Here is a 22,849-nt window from a genome sequence, read left to right as displayed (position 1 = left end):
AAGTCAGAGAGATCAGATAGACAGACACACGTTGAATCAATTCTGTGGCATATGTATAAGACGCTTTTCCAATTTTATCCTCACATCAAATGGCTAATGGCTAATGGCTTCTTCCTGACTCTGTTTTCTCCTGCTTCTTTTTCTAGGTGAACCCGTGAACTCATTCTGTGACCACATAATTTAACATTGCCATTGCCAATGCCACTGCCTTCCCAAGAACCAAAGTCTTCACAGAAAAAGAAAAGCATGACAACCATGATTCTTAAATGATATAGAGCAGAAAGGTTCCTTTAAGGGGGTCTTCTCAATGGCAATAGCAATGGAAAAACCAGTCTTTTTTCCTGTTCTTCTTCTTCTTCCTCCTCTGTTAATGGCTTTTCTTTTAGTCCAACCTTCAAACCAACTAGACCTCCCTCAGTCTCAATCCCTTCTCAGAATCCAACAGTATCTCAACTTTCCCTCTGCTCTAGACAGCTTGAGAAACGACAACACAGACTTCTGCAACATTGAGCCAACCTCATTCTTCACTGTCGTTTGTTATGAGAACGACATAACTCAGCTCCACATTATCGGTAACAATGACTTCCCTCCTCTTTCTCGAGATTTCTCCATGCATTCTTTCTTTACTGCTCTGGCCAAGCTCACCACGTTGAAGGTTCTCTCCTTGGTCTCTCTCGGTCTTTGGGGCCCATTGCCTGGTAGTATAGGCCATTTATCTTCGTTGGAGATTCTCAATGTTAGCTCAAACTACATCCATGGCGCCATTCCCACACAGCTTCTCCATTTGAGAAATCTTCAGACTATTGTACTCGACCACAATAACTTTTCTGGGCCTGTCCCATTTTGGCTCAACTCACTCCCAATGCTGACTGTTCTGAGTTTGAAGCACAATTTGCTAACTGGGTCTCTCCCAAATTCATTGGGGACCTTAAGGAATCTCCGGGTTCTCACTCTATCAGAGAATAACTTTTCTGGGTCAATCCCCGACTTTAGAAAATTAACAAACTTGCAGATTCTTGATCTTGAAGATAACCAGTTTGGACCTTACTTTCCATATTTGCCCAGAAAATTAGTCACACTTAAGCTCAGAAAGAACAGGTTTCGCTTAGGCATCTCTGCTAATATAACCTCATTTTATCTGCTTCAGAAGCTTGACATTTCCATGAATAGATTCGTGGGGCCATTCATTCCATCTTTGTTGTCCCTGCCTTCAATTTCCTACCTTGATATTTCAGAAAACAAGTTCACCGGAGTGCTCTCCGAGAATATGACTTGTAGTTCTGGTCTTGCTTTTGTGAATTTGTCCTCAAATTACTTGGTGGGCAAGCTACCTTCTTGTCTGATTTTGCCTCCGGAGAACGGCGTCGTTTTGTATTCCGGAAACTGTTTGTTGAATGATCACGGTCATGATAATGATCTGGAACAACAGCAGCACCCTGTTGAGTTCTGCCATAAGGAAGCTCTGGCTGTGGCAGTGATACCAAGAAGAGAGAAGCCCAAGACTCCAAATAATAAACCAGTTCTAGCACCTACTTTGGCTTGTGGGATAGTTGGTGCGATAGCGGCTGTTGGTGTGGTTTCCATTCTTGTTAAGAAAAAATATGGCAAGTACACTCCGAAAAAACCTTCTACAACGTTGATTACAGAGAGAGTTTCAACAGTGAACACAGCTCAACTACTTTCAAATGCTAGTAAGTTGTACTCTTTTTCTTTTTCTTTTTGGGGATGGAAAAGGCTTTACTTTCAACTGTTTTTCTTTCTCCCTTTTTAATGTTGATTCTTCTTCTTTTTTATCTTACTTTGTGCAGAACATATATCAGAGACAATGAAGTTGGGAGCTTCACTTCCTGCTTATAGAACTTTCTCTTTGGAGGAGCTCATGGAAGCTACTAATAACTTCGACCCTTCAACTTTGATGGGTGAAAGTCCAAACGGTCAGGTGAGAATTCTACACACTTGAATCTCACTATAAAGCACAATTTCTTTGTGAATAGTATTGTTTTTATTACACCAGACCAGATATTCTTCTTTTGCAGTAATTATACACATTTCTGCAACATTTTTTAGTGTTCATAAACTGCATTACAGTAATTATGCCCATTTTGGTTCATCTCCGGATATTAAACACAAATTTATGTGCATACAAACATACTGCATTGTTATTTATTTATATCATAAAGAGTAACAGTTTTGTGTATCTATTGATTTATAGGTCCAGAATCTTGTAACTGTGACCATCAGTGTTTTGATGCTATGTGGTTACGAATTTGTCATTTTTGTTGATAAACAAATGTTATGGTTCTCAATTCTTAATCCCATAGGAGTAGGTAATTCTCAGTTAGTAACTCTATCAAAACACCATAAAACAACTCAAGTATTTCTGACCGAGTATTGTGAATGATTTTACTGTCTCACAAAACAAGTTTTGCTCCAGATGTACAGGGGCAAGCTCTGTGATGGAACACTCGTCACGATTAGAAGCTTGGAAATGAAAAAAAGGCGCAGTCCACAGGCCTACACTCACGATCTTGAGATGATTTCGAAACTAAGACATTGCCATTTAACTAGTGCTCTAGGACACTGCTTGGAGTGCCAACTTGATGATTCAGGTGTCAGCAGAGTTTTTCTTGTCTTTGAGTTTTCTCCCAATGGAACTCTAAGAGATTGCATCTCAGGTTAAGTCATTTTCCATAACAATCTTCTTATCTTCTTATCTATGCCATAACAAACATGTACCCATGAAAGAATCAAATTTGGAACTTCCATTTTACTCTGTGTGAGCTCAAAATTTGATTTTTAGTTTATGCTATAAACTCTGAACACATTATGTTGATCGTTCTCAGCATGAAGTTTATGGTACTTACTCCATCTCATGCCAGTTGGTTATTCAATCTCAATCTCTGTTTTTCTATCAATTATTATTATAGAAATCTCCAACTGAATTATTCTTGACATTTAGAAATTGGACAAGTTGTGTCCTAACTGGTTTAGTTTGGCAGCTACTCAAGGGCAGAAACTCAATTGGACACAGAGAATTGCAGCTGCTATCGGAGTTGCAAAAGGCGTTCAGTTTCTGCACACCGGGATTGTTCCTGGAGTGTACTCGAATAATCTGAAGATAACAAATGTCATGTTGGATCATAATCTTCATGTGAAGATCGGTAGTTATAACCTTCCACTTGTAGCTGAAAACAGAGGAATGGTATGGCAAGAAACTTAGTAGTTTTGACATAAAGACATAACTTTGCTTTCTCCAAGTTGTTTTGCTTGCTTATTGCTTTTATGTGCCTTTCAGGTGGGAAATGTAGTTTCTTCCACAACAAAAGGAAGTGCTCAAGATAGGTAAGAACAACTACATTTATATACAAAAAGATAGCAAGTTCATTCCAAAAAAATTGCAGAAGTCATGCTTTAGTAGGCCAATGTCTTATCGTTGTTTAATTTATCCTTTTGCAGGGTGAAGCATGAGGATAAGAATGATGTCTTTGACATAGGAATTATCTTACTAGAGATCATTCTGGGAAGGCCTGTCATGTTCTACGATGAAGTTGGTTCTCTAAAAGACCTTGTGAGTGTTGTCTTTATATAGCCATTGCAAAATGTAGTTTCTTAATTTTATCTGACTGAAACAAACCCCATAAATATGCAGAAGTTTCATAACTAATCCCACTAGTGATATTAGCATACAGTTTTCGTACCCATTCTAACTAAAGCTGGGAATTCTTTTCTACCCACTTGCAGATGAGAGTAAGCATAACAACCGACGATACCGGTAGAAGGAGCATCACTGATCCAGCAGTGCACAAACAATGCTCCAATGAATCACTGATGACAATGATGGAGATATGTGTGAGGTGTCTGTCGAGTGAGCCCGCTGAAAGGCCTTCCATTGAAGATATTCTTTGGACTCTGCAATTTGCAGCTCAGGTTCAGAACTCAGGGCGAGGAGACTCCATGAACAGCCACGAGTCACTTGGAGCACTGTCCTGAGAAATTTCCAACTGCCAACTTTGCTATCTTACCAACTAAAAAACAGTAAATTATGTGTGCCAACTCCAGTAGCAGTAGATTATACAAGGTGTAAAAGTAAAGCTCTACAAGTGGTGTTCTATTTTTTCCCCCTCTCCTTATAGATGGTCTAGCTCTATATCTATCTATCTATATAATATATATCTATACATACATGGGAGAAGTGTAAGGCTTGCATAATATAGAAGAGTTTTTTCTTTTTTTGAAAGCCTAGGTCTTTTGCTTCTGTCTATTGCCACAAATTTCTGACATAATGAACAAATGGTGTAGACATTGTCCATAATGTATTCGTCTCCTCGCAAAGAAATCTAGCATTGAAGAGTTGAGTCTTTCATAGTTTCTAGTAGACAAAGTTCCAATGGTCCTCATCACACTCCACTCAGATTGAATTCCACCAAAAAAAGCAGAATGCCCTTTGCTTGGTGGCATAGTTTCACAAAGTAGAATTACTACTAATTCATTAGATAATGCATACCTGCTGCAACCTACAAATATTGTTCAAGACACCAGATTTTCATACCTTCTTTCTTTGCTGGAATTGTGAGAATTAAAAGTACAAAAATCTGGCTATTGTTCAAATATCGCATCATAATATGCACTGGCTCGTTTGGTAAGGAAGGCTGGACTAGATTCTTGCTTAGAATTAGATTAGATAACATGTGGCATTGTATTAAAATACGGGATTAAATAAAAACAAGTAACAAAACAAAAAAAAAATATATATAAATATGGGTCATACAATATTCTAAGGTTAACATATAGTACAAAGAAGACAAAAATGTGGGACCTATTTTCATTGAACAATGTGAAAACGTATATAGCAAAAACCATGAAACTTTAACTTATGGGAAATGGGAAAAGTAATAGAATGAGACCAAAATGTGGGACCTTATCTCAACTTGATTCAATATTTTATTTTATCTCAACTCAAAATTGTCTCCTCACATTTTGAGTAATATTACATGGTACAATAATAGAGTTCCCTTTATAGTAGTGTCCGCCAAATATGCTCATCTCAAATGAGTGAGAGCAGATTAAGTAGACATCAAGAGCAATCACCAAATAATAAGAAAAAAAGTTTACACTTAACACAATACCTGCAGTATAGTCCTGGTTGTGCAGCAGTCTTTTTAAGAAACTTTCTGCAGCCTATCTTAAACTCTACGTACACCCTCCATTCTTGTCATCAAGGCAAAACAAATGCTTGAATTTAATGTTATCTTAACCATTAGTAGAAACTATATGTATTTTCCTTCTTCTATCTCTAAAATTAGTAGTTATCTTTCTCTCTTCTCAGGGTAAGATGCAATGCGAGCACTTTTTGTTCTCACTTTTTCTGGGGTTGAGGGAGTGTGAGAGCAAAAGGTATGTATTAATCGCCAAGTTTATATAGATATAATAACCAATAATAAACCTCAAAAGTTTAGAGCGATGAGATTTGAGATGTGGTCCTATTCCTAATATCTTGCAGAAGTGTCTAGACAAATATCCTATCAATATCATACTCAATTGCAGGATCTTCTGGCTTCTTTTGCCAGAAACAATATTGACAAATATTAAGTTGTTATTTCTCATGGGTAAATGCTTAGCCATTAATTACAACAACACATCAGATGTACAAACCAATGAAAATTTAACCTTTGAACAAGCACCAAGGGCAAGAGCGAGACCAAGTGAGAAATTAAACATAATTAAAATTTTGGCTGCCAAAATGAAAGTGAAAAAAAAAACAACTAGTATTTTGATCTAAACTGCTAGAAGTCAGGATGCATACCGTGGAAAAATCATTCACATTACATAGTTTCCTTGGAAAATCCATTTTTGTTTCTTTCTCCTAAGCTCATGGAGTCAAACTTGAAACACAAATTATGTAGTCTCTGAGTTAGTTGACCAAATGAGTTCACTTGCCATTCTTTGTTCCACCTTTTGTGCTTGGAATATACTTTCAAATAAAAGTATCACCGTGTCAATGACAATTAGATTTAAGCTATCTTCTTTGTAAAAGGTGAAATGTGTAATGCACTGCATCTTCTGTATAATGACTACCATTTTTCTCCAGAGTCACTATACAGAAGACGTTGATTACCCTTTATTATGAAAATCCAAAAACATCTGATAGTTCTTTCAATTAGCTTCTGTAAAATTTGCCTTCAAAACCTTACTAAATTTGATTGTAGGTGTGACAAAAAGAATAATGTCACTGTGTATTTATACAATCAGCACCGCCACAACAGGTAGACAAACAACACAGACAAACTCCCATGTCACAAGGGAGTTTTACGTGCTCTCCTTAAAAGAACGAGAGCGAGAAAGAGCTGCTGGATTTGACTGTAAAACCTGATCAGCATCCGATGAATGTGAATTGGCATTTGATTTGGGTTGGAAGGCTTTAAAGATACCACCTCTCATGATAGGTGTATTCTTATCAGGTTTAATACCCAACGTAGACCATATCGAACTTTTTGCAGCCTCCTCTGGGTCATCAATTCTCAATGTCTTCGGTACCCAAAGGCACTGCTCTGTTTTTTCTTCTGCCTGCATATTTGTATCTCTTGAATGTTTCCCCAAGGTTGGTGAGCTATTACTTGAACAGCTAGTGTTGACTGTGGAAGATGAAGGTGACCGGCTACCAGCGTATCTAAACGGCTGAGTCCAGTTTTGGGCGTCCCAGCTTGGCATGTAACCCCAATATGAGGCAGGGACAAATGGAAAAGGGGTATTTGGTGCTGAAAAACCGGGAACTGACACCATAGGCAAAGCACCTACATTAGAAGGATTGGGATTGCTTCCATTTTGTCCAACCATCATAACACTCCAACCAGGGTTCCAAGGATAAGCCCATTGCGGAACAGGATAGCATTGCATTGGATGTGTGTGATCAGCGCTGTTGTCTTCTATTCTCAGACAACTGCTATCATGTGAAGAAGGGGCATTCGAGGAATTGCTGGACAAGGATAGCTCCTCGCTATCTCTGAAAGTAGCAGATTCTATATCACTTCTCTTCTGGTCTTTGATGATAAGCTTGGCTTCCATAGATTCACACAAAGGAGTATCCGAACTAAATTTTAGCCCTTCCCCCATCCCATTGTCAAGTCTGGCAGAGGCAGGAAGTCTATTGAATGATGGAGACTGATTGCTGGTAACGTTATGGCAGTCAATTTGTGTAACTACTACTGCTGAATCATTTGTTGTTTCCTGATGAGACTGCGAAGATGAATGCTTATTCCTGCGGCGTCCAGCACCCACAGGAACATTTCTAATTGTACCCCCGGCTGTCCAATATCTTTGGCAGTTCTTGCAAAAATGCCTTGGTTGGTTAACATTGTAATTGTTAAAGTAGCAAAACTTTGTTTCCAAGCTGTTACAGCGAGGACAAGGAAGAATCTTGTCGGGCCTTTTCAAAATCTTCTCTTTGATACTTCTATCACTTTCATCCCCTTGGTTTTCTTCGGGGTTACAAGTTACTTCATTCCCCTGGACATGATTTTGGTAACTGTTTCCTTTCCCATTTGATTCTGAAAAACTATCATGCTCACAACACCTTTCTTCAGTATCCTCTACTTCTGATTTTGTTGCTTCTTCTCGACATTCGTCCTGAAAATTTAAGAACTCATTGTTTTCTAAATATCATATAGCCCAAAAGTTTCTGTCTGCTTGATATGTTAGATTAAGCATCTGGAATACTTTGTAGTTCAAACTTCAATAACAGCATCAACCACAAATAGGGAATGTTCAAAAATGACAAAATAAAGTATTTACAAACCATGGGCAGAGAAGCTGACCATGTTCCTAATATGTTCAGACTTCTCTTAACAGAACAAAGTGGCACTATTTAGAAATGCTGCTTAAATTGTCCAAAAAAAATTCGACCAAGTTCAACACACATCATCACACACTGTTATTGCAGGTCTGAAGCAAGTATTAACAAGTAGCTTAGAAATGAATTCATTGGCTTTTGAGCCGTATATTTGTTCTCATTCTTGTGCACCTAATTAGCCACTGTTCTATATATTTCAGGTGCTGATATGGAAGTACAAGCTAAAATCTTAGCACCCACTAAGGATAAAGTTTTAACTACTAAACTTACAAACCCTATTAAGTTCACTAAAAATATTTAAAAAAAAAACATAATGTGTGCATGAATGAAACTTCAATGGGTTCTCATCAAAAAAATATTTACAGCAAATGAATTGCCAATAGATAAGAGCTCTTAAGCAAAAGCTAGATGCTTTAAAACCCAGATTCCAAAGAACGGGGAAATTGATTTCCAAATGAACAAAAGAATTAAAAAGAATAACAGAAAAAGAAAAGGAAAAAGATTCAAAAGAAGGTTTCGGGAGTTGAGCAATCAAAATAGTGAGAATATAAAATCATAGTCGAGTTAAATTTGTTGTGAGAAGGAAAATGGAAAATGATAAAAAATATAAAATTGAAGAGGTACCATGAGTTGAGAATGCGGAGAGTCGGAGTGGGAGGTCTCAGAAGAAGAGTTGGAATCCGGTAACGGAATATTCCTACCGAAGAGCTTAATGGCTGGATCTCTGAGTTGAGATTGAGAGAGTGACATTGCGTGCTTTCACTTCAGGTTAGCACTTTCACTTTTCCACTTTTCCACAAAAAGTGAAAAGACTCACTTTTTATTTTTGCCACTAATGCCCCATCCGCACAGCCACTTATTTTCTATATTTTGGTCAATTAATCAAATATGTATATTTTATTTATTTATTTTTGGATAAGATACATTGAACCCTGTAGTGCTCCCAAAATGTCTATAATAAATTCTATATTTTAGTTTTGTTTTACAAAATCAATCAACATATCTGCGTTAATAAATAAATTCTTCGAGAAATGGCAGAAAAATGGGACTACATGATTATCTTAGTTATGTTTTGATTGACATAAAAAAAATCAATAATTTCATATTAATTTTTTTTGTTTTGACAAAATCAATCCTACATTAATATATAAGAATGTTTTTAGCTTGCCTAAGTCTCTGTCTCGATCTTCATGCCATGGTAGCAAGATTTTGGTGGGGTTTGGTAAGAAACATTGTAAAATTCTAAAATTGATAATATTTTTATAATAAATATATTTTATTTTGGGTAAGTGCCTCTTTTTAGTAAGAATAATTATCTTTATCAAAGTGTATTTTATTCTTAGTTAAATTTCCTAATTTATTTTTGGTAACTTGTCTATTTAAATTTTTTTTATAGGATTATTTTCTGAATATTTTGATTGATTATAGTCTATTTAAAAAGAAGAAACTGAGTGAGTCTTGATGCTCAAGAAATTAAACTTCGAAATGAATATCAAGTTCGTCAAATTCTTGATGTTACAAATTGTTTGTATATCACATCTGGAAATATCCTGCAGTTAATAAAATGAGAAGTTATTTTGAGTAACTTCCTAATTTGGTCTAATTTGGGCCATAAACGAGATTGGTTGGCTTAGGCGTTTCTAAACTCTATAAATACCAGACCTAAGCAGCAACCATTTTGATCTCTTCACCACTCTAGTTTTATATTTTGAAGATTTCTTTTATATGTAAAGAGTAGTCTTTGTTCAATCATCTCTTTGTTTGTTTGTTTTGCTTTGTGTTGTTTATTCTTAAACAGGTCACAAAGCTTGTGAACGTGACAAACAATCTTCAGAAGAAGATTTCCATAAGTCTCACTTCGGGAGGAAGCGATCACTCATCAAGTTCGGAAGGGATTTCATGTTCTTGGTGCTTATCAAAATCAGATTATTAAAGTGGAGTACTTCAAGGTTACGACAATAATTTAGAGGGAGTCTAAACTTGTACAAGTCAATTGCTTTTTATATTCTTGAGACTTTACTAATTGATTTTATCTCTGGGCGTGGCCTCATAGACTAGGTTTTCCGAACCATGTAAAAAACTTCTTGTGTCACGTTACTTTTAGTTTATATATTTTCTGTTCTTATATTCTGATTCATCAACAATTTGTCCTGATACATCAGAATATCTGTCCGATCAAACAATTGTTTAACTATTCCGCATTAATTAAATTGTTTGCTAAATTTAGTTGGTAATCTTAAAAAACAGAATTTCAAACATAAAATGCATCAGGATAGGTGGGATGCACTTTGTTTACCCAAAAAGAGAAAGGGGTTATGATTCATAGATCTTGAAATGTTTAATCAAGTTTTGGTGGCTAAATAAGGATGGTGCTTGATCACTAATCCTAATAGATTGATGGCCCATATTTTAAAGATAACGAGTACATGCTAGCTAAGGAGAATTGTGGTATATCAATATGGCAGAGTATATTGTAAGAACACGATGTTTTTAAATTAGGAGTGAGATGGTGTTGGACCCAAAACAGGATGTTTTAATATTTAAACTCGCAAGTGCACGAATCGTTTCGGAATATAATGTTCATGTAAGTACGAGGTCGAACTCATGGGAGTTGACTAACATCAAAAGAAACTATTTCAAACAAAGCAAGAATATTCTAACCTAGTTCCAAATATTTGATGAGATTTTATTTTAGAAAAATAAAAGACAAGTAATAAAAATATTTAAGATTAAATAGAAAAATGGTTTTCAAATGAGTTATGTAAAATAAGATTATTAAGATTTTAGAATCCACAAAATGCTTCAATAGTATTTATAAGTATATTGATTCCCAAGTTTAGATATAGTTGAAATAAATCACAGTATATATTTTTTCAAAATATATTTTCTATTCAAGCACAAGTTACTCTTTCAAAAATGTAGGATTTTTCTTCACTTATATAAGATATAATTTCTAAGCATTAGTTGTGTTACAACCTAATGAAACTACAAAAAATCAAAGAGATTATGTTTAGGCAAAATATGATACTTATGCTCTAAGAATTAGATGTGAACAATTTAATGAAAAACATTTAATCAAAGAATATCATATTTTTTCATAATGAAGAACTAAGTGTAATATGCTTTAACAATCAACACTAGATGAAAAATGCATATATTTGATAGAAAAATCCATAAACAATGTTGTACAACTAGGAAATCAACATACAACAAAAAATACTATCTAGTTACATTTTGCTTCATCATCATCTTAATAACATTTGAAAAAGATTAGAATCTCATAACTAGATTGAAATAAAAATTACAAAATAACATACTTGACATGCTCTTCAAAATATGAAAATGGTAGAGAAAATAATGAAAAGAAGAGAGAAAAATATGTAGTCTGGAAGAGGTTGAAAAGATGAAGAAGAAGAGCTCCCCAAATGGTCTTACAAGACTCTATTTATAGGCAAAATATGGAGATTAAATTAATCAAATTAAAATAAATAAATTGATTAATTTAATTGTGTTGGGAAGTGGTAGGATAAATAGAGTAAGTGTAAGAGTATTGGAAATATGAAATGTTTGGTTGGGTAAAATATTAGTGAAAAGCTAGGGTAAAAAAAATGAATTAGGAATGTTTATTTAGGTAAGAAAAATGGGGAGGAGTGAATTGATATTTGAGTGAAAAGAAAAAAAAAACATTGGGAATAAAAACATAATTTTTGGGTCTTTTTGTGGCTGTGTTGGCAGCTGGTTTAGGCAGCTCTGGCATGTGGGCCGAATGGGCTGGTCTTGGGCCGAATGAGCTTGTTGGAATGAATTGGAGTGGCAATTGTAGGCTGGCCCGTGGAGACCTGGGTGAGCCATGGGCTGGGAATGCTTCAGCTGGAGAGACACGGCTGGGTGTGTGATGCTATATGCTGAGTTGGGGAGCTGCTGAAGAGGCTTGCTGCTGGTCACGTGGAGGTGAGCTGGAACGTTGAAGGCATTGGGTGTGATTGCTTGGAGATGTGCCAGGCGTGGGAGTGCTTCAGGAGGCAGGTGGGCCACAGCTGGCTTGGCAGGAGGCAGGCCCAATGGCTGGTGGGCCACGGCAGAGGCTTGGGCCTGAAGCTTTTGGGCTTGTGGAGAACTTGTTCTCAAAATTGACATTTTCTTCCATTCTTTCTTGAAAATTGCCATAGTTTCTTCATTTTTCTTGCTTTTCAAGAGCAAACATTCCCTACAAAATAAATATAAAATAAATCATAATACAACATTTTCAAATATAAAATAAATCAATTTAATTTTTTGAAAATATTAATTATAACTTAATTTATATTTTACAATTAAGTTCAATAATACAACATTTTTTCCCACTAACTTACAATAATAATTCAAATAATTAACTACAACATTTTACAACAAAATACTTATAAAAACACACAAAATCTATAAAATTAAAATAAAGCTAGTAAATTTAAAAAGTAATTAAAACTTAATAATTTAATTAAAAACTTAAGAACTAAATCATTTTTTGCTTAAAAAATGTGGTAAAATAACTCTAATTTCTAGAGTTATCAGATGGAGAGTTGGAAATGAGACTTCGATAAAAGTAATGATATGTGCACCTAAAATATACACCAAAACATTACATGAGTGGCTGGCTTTATCACTCCTCAACATGAGTGGAATGCTGATCTTGTTAGGCATGTGTTTTGGGGAGTCGACAGTGTGACATTATTCTCAATATTTCACTTAGTTGGCGGGCCATTGGTGATGAGATTATGTAGCATTTCGATTCCAAAGGGCACTACTCAGTTCGAAAGTGAATATAGAGCAGCATTGGATGACCTCAATGATGTTCGAGCTTGATGGAGATTATATCTAATTAGTTATATTCTTCTAACTTAATTTTAGGGTTCTTCTATATATACATTCTTATGTTTTATTTCTTCTCACCTTTTTCTAAATAAAACCTTCAAATTTTTTTAAGTTTCTTTCCAAACACTTAGTAAAAATGATTTAAGTACAAACTTGACCATTGGTAAATAATTTTTAATTATTTTTTCACCATTATAATTTTTTATTTTTTAAAAAAAAATATAATATATTTGACACTTAATTAAAAATAAAGTATTTTTTAAAAATAGAAAAATTCGATCACAAATTTTAATTTTATTTTTAACTAAAAAAATACAAAATCTAAACATAAATAATTACAAATTAAGGAATAAATTTATTATTAAATTCATTAGTAAAATTATAATATTTAATTTTAATATAATTCTAAAAAGTATGTAAAATATTTATTAATAAACTCTTATATAAAATATATTAAATATTTTGGAGGTGTGCTAAAAAGGAAATTTATATTATTTAAATTCAATGAGAATATTTCGGTCAATTTTTCATTGTTTTGGACAAGAATTTGAGTTTATATATATATAGATATAGATGTATATATATATATGTATATTTATTAAATGGTTAGTAATTTTGAAATTTGAGAAGACTTTAAGAGATCAAATACAATGTTCGAAGTTATATATGGTCAAAGCCACATGGGCTCTTAAGCCCTTCAATTATATATATATATATATATATATTTTATTTTTACAACCCTTAGTTTTCTTTTTTTTAATTTTAAAAGTCAAGTTTTCAAAAATACAATTTTATTAGACATCAATCCCACAAAAATACAATATTGAAAAAATAACTTAAAATTAATTAGACAATAACTCTATAGTAATACAATATTAAAAAAACAATTACAAATCAATTATACATCATCCCATTGCATCAACTCAAAATAAATTTAAAAAGAAAAAACTCAAAAAACTTATCCTTGCATTATAAAATGTGTCAAAAATAAATTCAAAATATACCTCAAAACAACTAAACATATACAAAAAAAAAAAAAAAAAAAAAAACTAAACAACAACTTAAAAAATATTCCCATTAAACACAAAAATTGTTTTTAAAATATATATATATATATAAACCTAATGTATATTTAAAATAAAAGAAAATTAAACAAAAAATAATTTTAACTAGAAATCAACCCAAAATATATGTCAAAACAACTACTCATTTACATAAAATAATCTAAAAATCAAAAGTGAAAAAATCACAAAAAAAACTTATATGTAATTTTATCAAACTTAAAAAAAAAATATAATCAACAACATGTATTTATTATAAACTAATACTATACCCAAAGACTAGAAAAGGAATACTTTGAAAAAACTTAAATTAAATATACCCAAAATAATCTAAAAAATCAACCAGAAAAGTATTACTAGAAAAAACACATACTCATGAAATATACTTAAAAACACAAAAGTAACTAAACAGCCACCAAAAATCAACTAAAAATGATATTAATACCTAATAAAACTTCAATAAGCATGTAATCTACATTATTGCTATTTGCTCTCCTATTAAACGACAAAACTAAATGCACTAACATATTTATTTCCTCATCATTTAATTTTTCTTCCCAGTCGGTCATATTTGTTACTAGGGGCTTCCACTTGTCTCCAAAGGCAACATTTGTCACTACTCTCTTTCTCCAATCATTCTTGTTCACAGTCGGTGTAGTTGAAATGTAGGTTTCTTTCGTTTATATTTACTTAAATAGTAGGTTACTATTTATTTATATATATATGACAACTTTTTTTGTATAGGAGCTTTACTTTAAGCTCTATTGATAGGACTTTCAGTATTTATCGACCCGCGAACAGTTTTTGGTGCGACTTTTTTTTTTATGACCGTGTATATTGTAGTTATTTAGAGCATCCTGCAAATTTTCAGAAAATTTCAAATAGTTTACAGTACCGAAAACTATGTTCAAACATGTTGTTTTCCACACGCATAAAAAAAATTAGTCACACGTGCAACAACATGTTTGAACCTAGTTTTCGGTACTGTACACTATTCGGAATTTTCTGAAAATTTGCAAGATGCTCTAAATACCTACAATATACACGGTCATAAAAAAAATCGTGCCGAAAACTGTTCACGGGTTGTAAACACTGAGAGCCCTACTAGTGAGGCTCTCAGTGTTCTCGACATGAGACGATCATGAGATGTAAGTGTTCGGTCTAGTCATAACGGGTTTAAGTTCGGGGCTCGGGGTGAGTCTCGGGGTGAATTTAATGATTATAGCGTTACCGGGGATTTTAGGGTAACGGGATGTAATTTATTGGCATTTGAGAATGTTGAGAATAGCAGGAATTAGAGAGTGTTAATTATAATTAACGGTATAGGTTGGAAATGACGAATTTACCCTTGGGAGTGTTTAGAAGCTTTTAAATTGGCCTAGGGGCATTATGGTCTTTTGACCTTAAAGATTTATATTAGCTTTGGGTGTTTAGAAAGCTATGGAAAACAGAATAAAGCAGAGCCTCTCTCTCTCTCTCTCTCCCTTTCTTCCCGTACAAGTCCTCCTTCACTCTCTTCATTGAATTTTGGAGAGCCATCTTGAGGTTTTGAGCTAGGAAATTAAAGGTAGCAGCTGGGGAACTAGTTTCAGCCATTAAAGGGGATTCAAAACCGTGTTTGAGGTGAGTTCCAGTTATGATTTTAATGGTGTGCTCTGTTTTTAAGCTTTGGTTTTTAGTTTGTGAATCTCTTGTAGAAAGCTTGGATTAATAGAAGTTTGGGTGATGTTTTCCTTGGGTTTTGATGAGGGAGAGTGGTAGAGGATGTTTAGAGGTTGAATTGAGTATTTGGAAGAGTTTTTGAGTTGATTTGAAGGGCTGGTTTGAGAGGAAAAACTCAGGGGAGTTTGCTGGTGCGTTGCTGGTTTTTGGGCTGATTAGGGTAATGTGCCGCGGCCTGGCTATGGCGTGCCGCGGCCTGAGTGTGTTTCTGAGGCAATTATGCCTCTGTCAGGGGGATGAGCCGCGGCATGGCTATGGTGAGCCGCGGCCCATCAAGGCAGATTTGGCCAAAAATGGATTTTTGGCCTAGGGATGCTAGCTTAAGGCCTCGGGGTTGATCCTAGTACCCGGTTAAGTGGGGATTGATGTCCCGGAGGCTAGATATTGGTTTGGAAACTTATGTTGACCTTTTTTTATTGATGATACCTTATATTTGGTTATGATTGGGTGACCGCTAAAGGACTAAAAGTTGATCGTTCTCAAGGGTCGTTCTTTTAATCGTTCTAGCTCGACGTTGAGGTAAGAAAACTGCACCCTGTGTATATGTGACATGCATGGCTATTATGATGCATGTTGGTTGACTACTGAGTATGACATGCGTGGTCATTATTGATGCATGTCGGTTGATTATTATGTATGACATGCATGGCTATTCTTGATGCATGTTGGTTGACTATTAAACGTGACATGCATGGCTGTTATTGGTGCATGTTTGATTGCTGGATATATTGCATATGATGCATGAGAAACATGTGACTAGGACATGCTTTGTATACTGGGTATGATATTGTTTAGAGCTTGAGCCTCTGTGGTTGTGCATGGTCCTAATTGTACTGGTATCTGTTTAGTAAGCATGCTAAATACCTTTTTTATGGATATTGAACATGTGGTATACGATTGGTGGCATGACTTGCTTGTGTATGGCACTGGCTAGTCAGGGACCGACTCTAAAGTCGAGAATCACGCATTGAATGGCTCTATGGCATTAATGCTAGACCGACCCCAGAGTCAAAGAACTTATAAGCGCTTGCCTGGTCTACGACCAGATGACTATAGCCAAGGTATATGACCCCGGTGACCGTTTGTCACACGACTAAGGGACGTTGTCCATAGTTTCGACTCTAGAGTCGTGAGGAAGGTTATGTTGGTGACTAATCACCTTGCACTTGTCCTAATCAAACTCAAGAAAGAATCACTTATCGGTTAAGCCCTGGTGACCCTATCGTCACATGGCTAGAGGGAGCGATGCTCATTATTGTGACTTTTGGCTATTGTCACCTATTTTCTTGGACTGATAGTCCCGAATGGTTATTATGATCGTTGTTGATATTATATCATGCTCTGTTGTGTTTTCTTGCTGGGCTTTGGCTCACGGGTGCTACGTGGTGCAGGTAAAGGCAAGAGGAAGCTAGACCATCCTTGAGTTGGAGAGCTTACGTGATGACGTGTACATATGCAGCTGCTCGTCCGCCACGACCGAGGTTTAAAGTGGAACTAGGGTTGAACCCTGTTTTGCCGCTTAGAACGGCCTGTTGTAAACATTTTCTGTAATAAACTCTGAAATTATATTTTCGGGATCCCAATATATATATTAAACGTTCTAGTGAAACGTTACACCCTAACCAAAGTTTTTAATCCCTAAACCGCTAATCATACTTAGTTCACGATTTTGGCCAAATGACTCGGTTAGCGAGTTTAGCACTATTTACAAGGCACACCGTAACGGTCCCTGGAGTTTGGGGTGTTACACGCACTAAGTAGATTCATTTCCAAGTCGACGGATAAATGCGTCCCTTTCTTTAATCTACTTAGAGGCAACAAAAAGTTCGAATGGACCGGACACTGCGAACAGGCTTTCCAAGCCTTAAAGGCCCACATGGCGCAGCCTCCTGTTTTATCAAAACCCATAGCGGAGAAACTTTGTTCATTTACCTGGCGATCACCGAATTTGCTGCTAGTGCGGTACTAATACGAGAAGAAGAAGGCGTACAAAAAGCGGTTTGCTATGTAAGCAAGAGGTTAATCGGGGTCGAATTGAGGTATCCTCCCATCGAAAGATTAGCCTATTGCTTAATCTTGGCCTCAAGGAAGTTACGTCCTTACTTCCAAGCCCATCCCATCACAGTTTTAACTGACCAGCCCCTTCAGCAAGTTTTGAAAAAGCCAGAGGCGGCTGGACGCTTATTAAAATGGGCAGTTGAACTCGGGAAGTTCGATATCACATATTCACCACGAGCAGCAGTAAAAGGACAGGTCTTGGCTGACCTTATCGCCGAATTCACTAAGCTCCCAAGCGACGAGAAATGCGAAAAACCTAGTGTGCCTGAGCCCCAAGTAGAAGTTCCTTCGTGGAAGTTATTCACGGACGGATCGTCCAACGAATCTCACGCAGGAGCATGAGTGATATTGATAACACCAGAAGGGCATCAATTTCACTGCGCTATTAGGTTCGATTTCACCGCATCAAACAATGAGGCCGAATATGAAGCACTCCTTGCAGGACTAAGGTTAGCCAAAGACATGAGTATACAAGTGCTTGATATCTATAGTGATTCATAGCTGATAGTGAATCAGGTCTTAGGGGAGTATCAAGCGCGGGGCCTCAAAATGGTGGCCTACTTAAAACAAAACTAGAGATTTGTTGGCGCAATTCAAGAAGTATACCCTTCAGAAAATTCCCCGAGATCAGAATTCAAACGCAGATGCTTTAGCCAAACTCGCGAGTGCAAAAGACGCTGACACTTTAAATATAGTGCCAGTAGAGAGATTGTGTGAGCCGAGCATACGAGCAGACGAAACCAATATGGAAATCCGAATGGAGGATATATGAATGGCACCGTACTTGGAGTATCTCACAAATGGTGTACTACCAGCACATAAAAACAAAGCCAGAACTCTTCAAAGACAGGCTGCTAGGTATATACTGGTTGATGGTGTTCTTCACCGAAGAGGATACTCCATGCCACTGCTCAGATGTATTACACCAGAAAAGGCTAAAGAGCTAATGATGGAAGTACATGAAGGATTCTATGGAGACCACGCTGGGGGGCAGAGCTTGTCAAAAAAGATTATGAGGTAGGGTTATTTCTGTCTGACTATGAACGAAGACTCGATGGAGTTTGTGCGAAAATGCGATAAGTGTCAGAGATTTTCCAAGATCCCATGCGCAGCTCCTAACGAGTTAAAGCAGATGCAGAGTCCTTGGCCTTTTGCAGTATTGGGTATAGATTTGATTGGATCCTTGCCAACGGGAAAGGGTGGAGTAAAATACGCAGTCGTAGCATTCGACTACTTCACCAAATGGGCCGAAGCTGAGCCGCTCGCTACCATAACGACCAAGAAAGTTCTTGACTTTGTCATCAAGAACATTATTTGCCGGTATGGTTTTCCTCGAAAAATTGTCTCAGACAACGGCACCCAGTTTGACAGCGAGTTATTCACAGACTTCTGCGAAAGGAATGGAATCGTCAAAAGCTTTTCTTCAGTCGCACATCCACAAGAAAATGGGCAAGTCGAAGAAGTAAATAAAACACTTAAAGATACTTTGAAGAAAAGGCTCGAAGACGCTAAAGGAGCATGGCCAGAACAGCTGCCTGAAGTACTGTGGTCGTATAGAACTTCTCATCGAACAGCGACAGGTCATACTCAGTTTTCCTTAGCATACGGGTATGAAGCAATGTTGCCCGTCGAGTTAGATCCGCCCTCACATCGACGAATCACATACGACCAAGACCAGAATAGCCAACTGATGATGGAGTCCCTAGACTCACTTGAAGAGAAACGGGAAAGAGCCCAACTCCGAGTAGCTGCGTACCAACAAAAAGTCGCCCGGTATTTTAACTCAAAGGTGAAAGAAAGAAAGTTCAACATCAGAGACCTAGTACTTCGACGAGTATTCTTAAACACCCGCGACCCAACTGCTGGAGTACTCGGACCAAACTGGGAAGGACCTTACCATATTGAAGAAGTCCTTCATCCAGGCACCTACAAGCTTGCACACTTAGATGGAGATCTCGTTCCACGCTATTGGAATGGAGAACACCTGCGCAAGTATTATCAATAAACAGTCCTTTTTAAAGGACTGGCTTGTATTAATTTTTACTTTTTACAAGTTTTGAAAAAGGGTTAGCCATGTTATATGGCTAATCGCTTATAAGTGTAAGATCTTTTTAAGATCACTCGTAAAGACATGTTTAGTCCATTTTTAATACGAGACTTATAAGGGACTGTGCACAGCCAGTCATTCTTGCCAACCTTTGTAATTTTTTTTTACAAGTATTTGTTCATTACGTGTGTTGTTTTGCTGTATTATAAGTGTTGCATTTCCTACCGAGCAGTAATGTTCGTATAGGTCGTGGTCAAGGCAAGTGACCAAGGACCTAAAGCTCCTCAATCACTTGGGGGGCATATAAGGCACATCGATAGCAAAGCATACCAAGAGGTATGTAAACACATGAACAAAATGAGTGAAAGCATGCTACGGTACTTAGAGTATTTTCCAAATTTTATATTTTGATAAATCAAGCCAAAGTACTATGCTAAGTTCGGTCATGCGAACAGATGTTATAATAAGCAAAAATATTATAATGTCAAAAAGAATTCTCTTACACCGCAAGCAGTACTGCTTGGATGTAATTGTTTAAAGTAAAAGGAAAGTATGCTGCCCATGCAGCAAAATTAAAAATAAAATATAGTCTTTACATCATGACCCGTGGGTCGTATAATCAAAGAAAAGAAAAAGAATAAAAACTTCAAGGAGCATTAGGAGAAGGAGGATCTTGGTCAGCGCTCTGGTCGACTACGTCCCCGGTGGCTTCTCCTCCCTCCGCTCCGACAACTGGCTGAATGCTTGGGGAAGCAGGAACTCTAGCTCTTTCTTCTTCAGCAGCCAATCGAGCAGCACAGCGGGCTAACTCGGCATTCCTGGCGTCATCTGGGAGGTAGCTAAAGTCGGCACCTTGGTTGTGTTTCCAAAAATCGTAGAAACACCGAAGTTTTGCATTCTTATACCTCGCCAGATCCTTGGCATTGGTGAGCTTAAGCTGCTCCACCTGGCTTTTGAGGACAACATTGGTCGTGTCCTTAGCGAGATGCTCCTCCCTAAGTTTCTTGACTTCATGCTAGTGGATTCGGCTGGACTCCAGGTATTCATCCCTCTGCTTCCTCAGAGTTTCTTGAGAAGCTTGCTTTTCTGCCAGTTCAGCTACCGTTACATCCCTTTGCTGGGTGACCACCTCCAACTCTTTGGCATGCCTAGCCTCCGCGGCCTTAAGCTCCTCAACAACCTTCGCCCGGGACTGCTCGATGCTAACGATGACGCGAGTGCGAGCAGCAGTCATTGTCAGCATGGCTTGCAGTCAAAGAATAAAAGTTAGGCTATATTACAAGAAGGAAAGATAAAAGCCAAGAGAAAGAGTACTTACACTAGCCACTTCGTTAAGGGCCCTGTTAAGGATCTAATTGACCCCCATGTTCTCAGCTTCAGCCATTGCTTCCCTGCAACGGTCATGCTTTAGGATGTGAGCAAGGCGATCTTTAGCTGATCATAGGGAACGGCTTGAGAGTCTGGCCCTGGGAAGTTTTGCTTGCGGGGCTTGTTCTTTTTGGGCCGCAGGCGAAGGGTTGGCAGCAGGGGTAGTCTCCTTTTCAGCAGAAGCTGGAGGTTGGGCAGAAGGTTGGCCAGTAGGCCCATCGTTGGAAGGATTAGCTGTTCGACCCTTCTTGGCCTAGGGTGCTTGGCTTGATTCGACATCATGTCTCCTAGCCGATTTCCTCCGTCAGACCAGGGGGACCTCCTCTTCCTCCTGGGTCTGGTACAGATCGAAAACATTGGGGGAAGCCATCTCTGCAGATAAAGAAAAGCATGCAGACAGTAAGATAAAGATAGATAAAAAATCATGGAAAATCAGAAAAGAGGTCACAAAGTTTAATACCCGAGCTACAACTACTTGTCGCTACATTATTGACTCTATTAGTCATACACTCACTATCTGGCACGAAGAAGTCTGGCCCTAGATTTAGAGTATACGTAAAATTGTCGTCCCCGTCAAACAAGTGACAGGGAATTGGAAAGTTATTTAAAAGCAGAATAACAGTACCGTTTTCGCCTGAAGACTCATCCAAGTCTATGACAGGCTTTGTTGCCTTTTGTTTCCCCTTCCCTTGGGGCGCAGAAGGCCTCTCTGCTGAAGGGTCGTCAGTGGGTTCCCTGATCGTAACCCCCGTTGGCCTCCTTCGGGGAGGAGACGCTGGGGGTTGCTGCTCAGGATCCCCCTTGGCAGTGGCGTCTGCCACCACAGGTCCTCTCGTTTCATGGCGAGGAGCCAGGAGGCCAGATAGCCTCAAGTTTTCATCAGTGACCAGGGACTTAACGCTTTTTTCAGCGTCTGCCATCCTAGCCAGTGCGTTGGACCTCAACACCATGTCTGGTGTTGGGTTCGGGTGTAACCATGGTCCTGAAAGGCACAATATACTTTAGAGAAGTGTAGAAGAACTTGCGAAGGAAAAGTAGCGACCAGTGAAAAGTGACATTTACCTCCTCGAGCGAAGGCCAGGTTGTTCGTAGTCATGTCTGGCGTGAGGAAATACTCTTGATTATACTTCCCCACGTTGGAGATATGAGTAGTGTCACTCAGGAACGTTCGGTTTGTTTCCTGGTGACAAAGGTGAAAGAAGCCCGTCCCGTATTGTTGAGGGTTTGACTTAAGGTCAAAAAGGAAGTTGACCTCGTGAGGAGTGGGTTCTGGTCATTTTTTGAGTTTATAAAGGATATAGAGTGCGGCCAGCATTCTATATCCGTTTGGGGTAATTTGAAAGGGGGCAACACCGAAGTAGTTGGCCACCCCCTGGTAGAATGGATGTAAAGGGAGGATAGCCCCCGCCTCTATATGATACCTTGACCAAGAACTGTAGACGCCCCCAGGCAGGTTAGCTCTTTGATCAGCAGCCGAGATTTTGAGATTAACTCCGGTAAGGGGATACCTCCTAAGGTAATTGGCAAGCATCCGGGGAGTCACTTGGCTGGTAGGAGAAAGATACCACTCGACATCAGGAAGGTTTTGATGCCGAGGGCGAGCCCTGACTTGAATGCGAGGGTCCGGGGCAGCATTTTCTCGACCACTGGTCGAGGGAACCCTAGCCTACGAATCAGGCTGGGCAGGTGGATTTGTGTTGTTTTCGGGGTTTGGTTTTTTCTTACCTGGAGATTTAGAACAGGCCATTTGAGGTGGTGATGGTTGAGGTCTAGAAGAAGTTCTTGAAAATGGAATCTCGCTAGCACGCTGGGCCGGTTGTTCTTCGCCTTCAAGCAGTTGTGCAAGAAGATCGTCGTCGATTGGCCGCTCACCTCCCCACAAATCTGCGAACAGAAGAA

The 22,849-nt window shown here is 37.8% G+C and overlaps 2 protein-coding genes across 2 annotated transcripts; one reads left to right on the top strand and one right to left on the bottom strand.

The window, feature by feature from the left end:
* The first annotated feature begins 91 nt into the window (after window positions 1-91).
* On the top strand, window positions 92-4,361 carry LOC133797676 (probable inactive leucine-rich repeat receptor-like protein kinase At3g03770). The gene is made up of 7 exons (XM_062235661.1): window positions 92-1,691; window positions 1,809-1,939; window positions 2,435-2,675; window positions 3,000-3,202; window positions 3,296-3,342; window positions 3,457-3,568; window positions 3,742-4,361. The coding sequence occupies exons 1-7, from the start codon at window positions 308-310 to the stop codon at window positions 3,988-3,990; spliced, it is 2,367 nt and encodes a 788-aa protein (XP_062091645.1). The 5' UTR covers window positions 92-307; the 3' UTR covers window positions 3,991-4,361.
* A 1,214-nt stretch (window positions 4,362-5,575) lies between these two features.
* LOC133797674 (cyclic dof factor 3-like) lies at window positions 5,576-8,655 on the bottom strand. The gene is made up of 2 exons (XM_062235660.1): window positions 8,471-8,655; window positions 5,576-7,623 (listed from the first exon to the last, which is right to left on the bottom strand). Exons 1-2 carry the CDS (start codon window positions 8,594-8,596, stop codon window positions 6,307-6,309), a joined length of 1,443 nt encoding a protein of 480 aa, XP_062091644.1. The 5' UTR covers window positions 8,597-8,655; the 3' UTR covers window positions 5,576-6,306.
* Window positions 8,656-22,849: the final 14,194 nt, after the last annotated feature.

The sequence above is a fragment of the Humulus lupulus genome, chromosome 8 (assembly GCF_963169125.1).
Source record: "Humulus lupulus chromosome 8, drHumLupu1.1, whole genome shotgun sequence".
Lineage (NCBI taxonomy): Eukaryota > Viridiplantae > Streptophyta > Magnoliopsida > Rosales > Cannabaceae > Humulus > Humulus lupulus.
This window is presented reverse-complemented; position numbering and strand designations above follow the sequence as displayed.

Excerpts from the sequence above, each read along its gene's own strand:
- LOC133797674 (XM_062235660.1), bottom strand. The coding sequence starts at position 8,596 with ATGTCACTCTCTCAATCTCAACTCAGAGATCCAGCCATTAAGCTCTTC. Across the intron at positions 7,624-8,470 it reads CTCCGCATTCTCAACTCATG|GACGAATGTCGAGAAGAAGC; the intron begins GTACCTCTTCAA and ends TTAAATTTTCAG.
- LOC133797676 (XM_062235661.1), top strand. The coding sequence starts at position 308 with ATGGCAATAGCAATGGAAAAACCAGTCTTTTTTCCTGTTCTTCTTCTT. Across the intron at positions 1,940-2,434 it reads GTGAAAGTCCAAACGGTCAG|ATGTACAGGGGCAAGCTCTG; the intron begins GTGAGAATTCTA and ends GTTTTGCTCCAG. Across the intron at positions 3,569-3,741 it reads TTGGTTCTCTAAAAGACCTT|ATGAGAGTAAGCATAACAAC; the intron begins GTGAGTGTTGTC and ends ACCCACTTGCAG.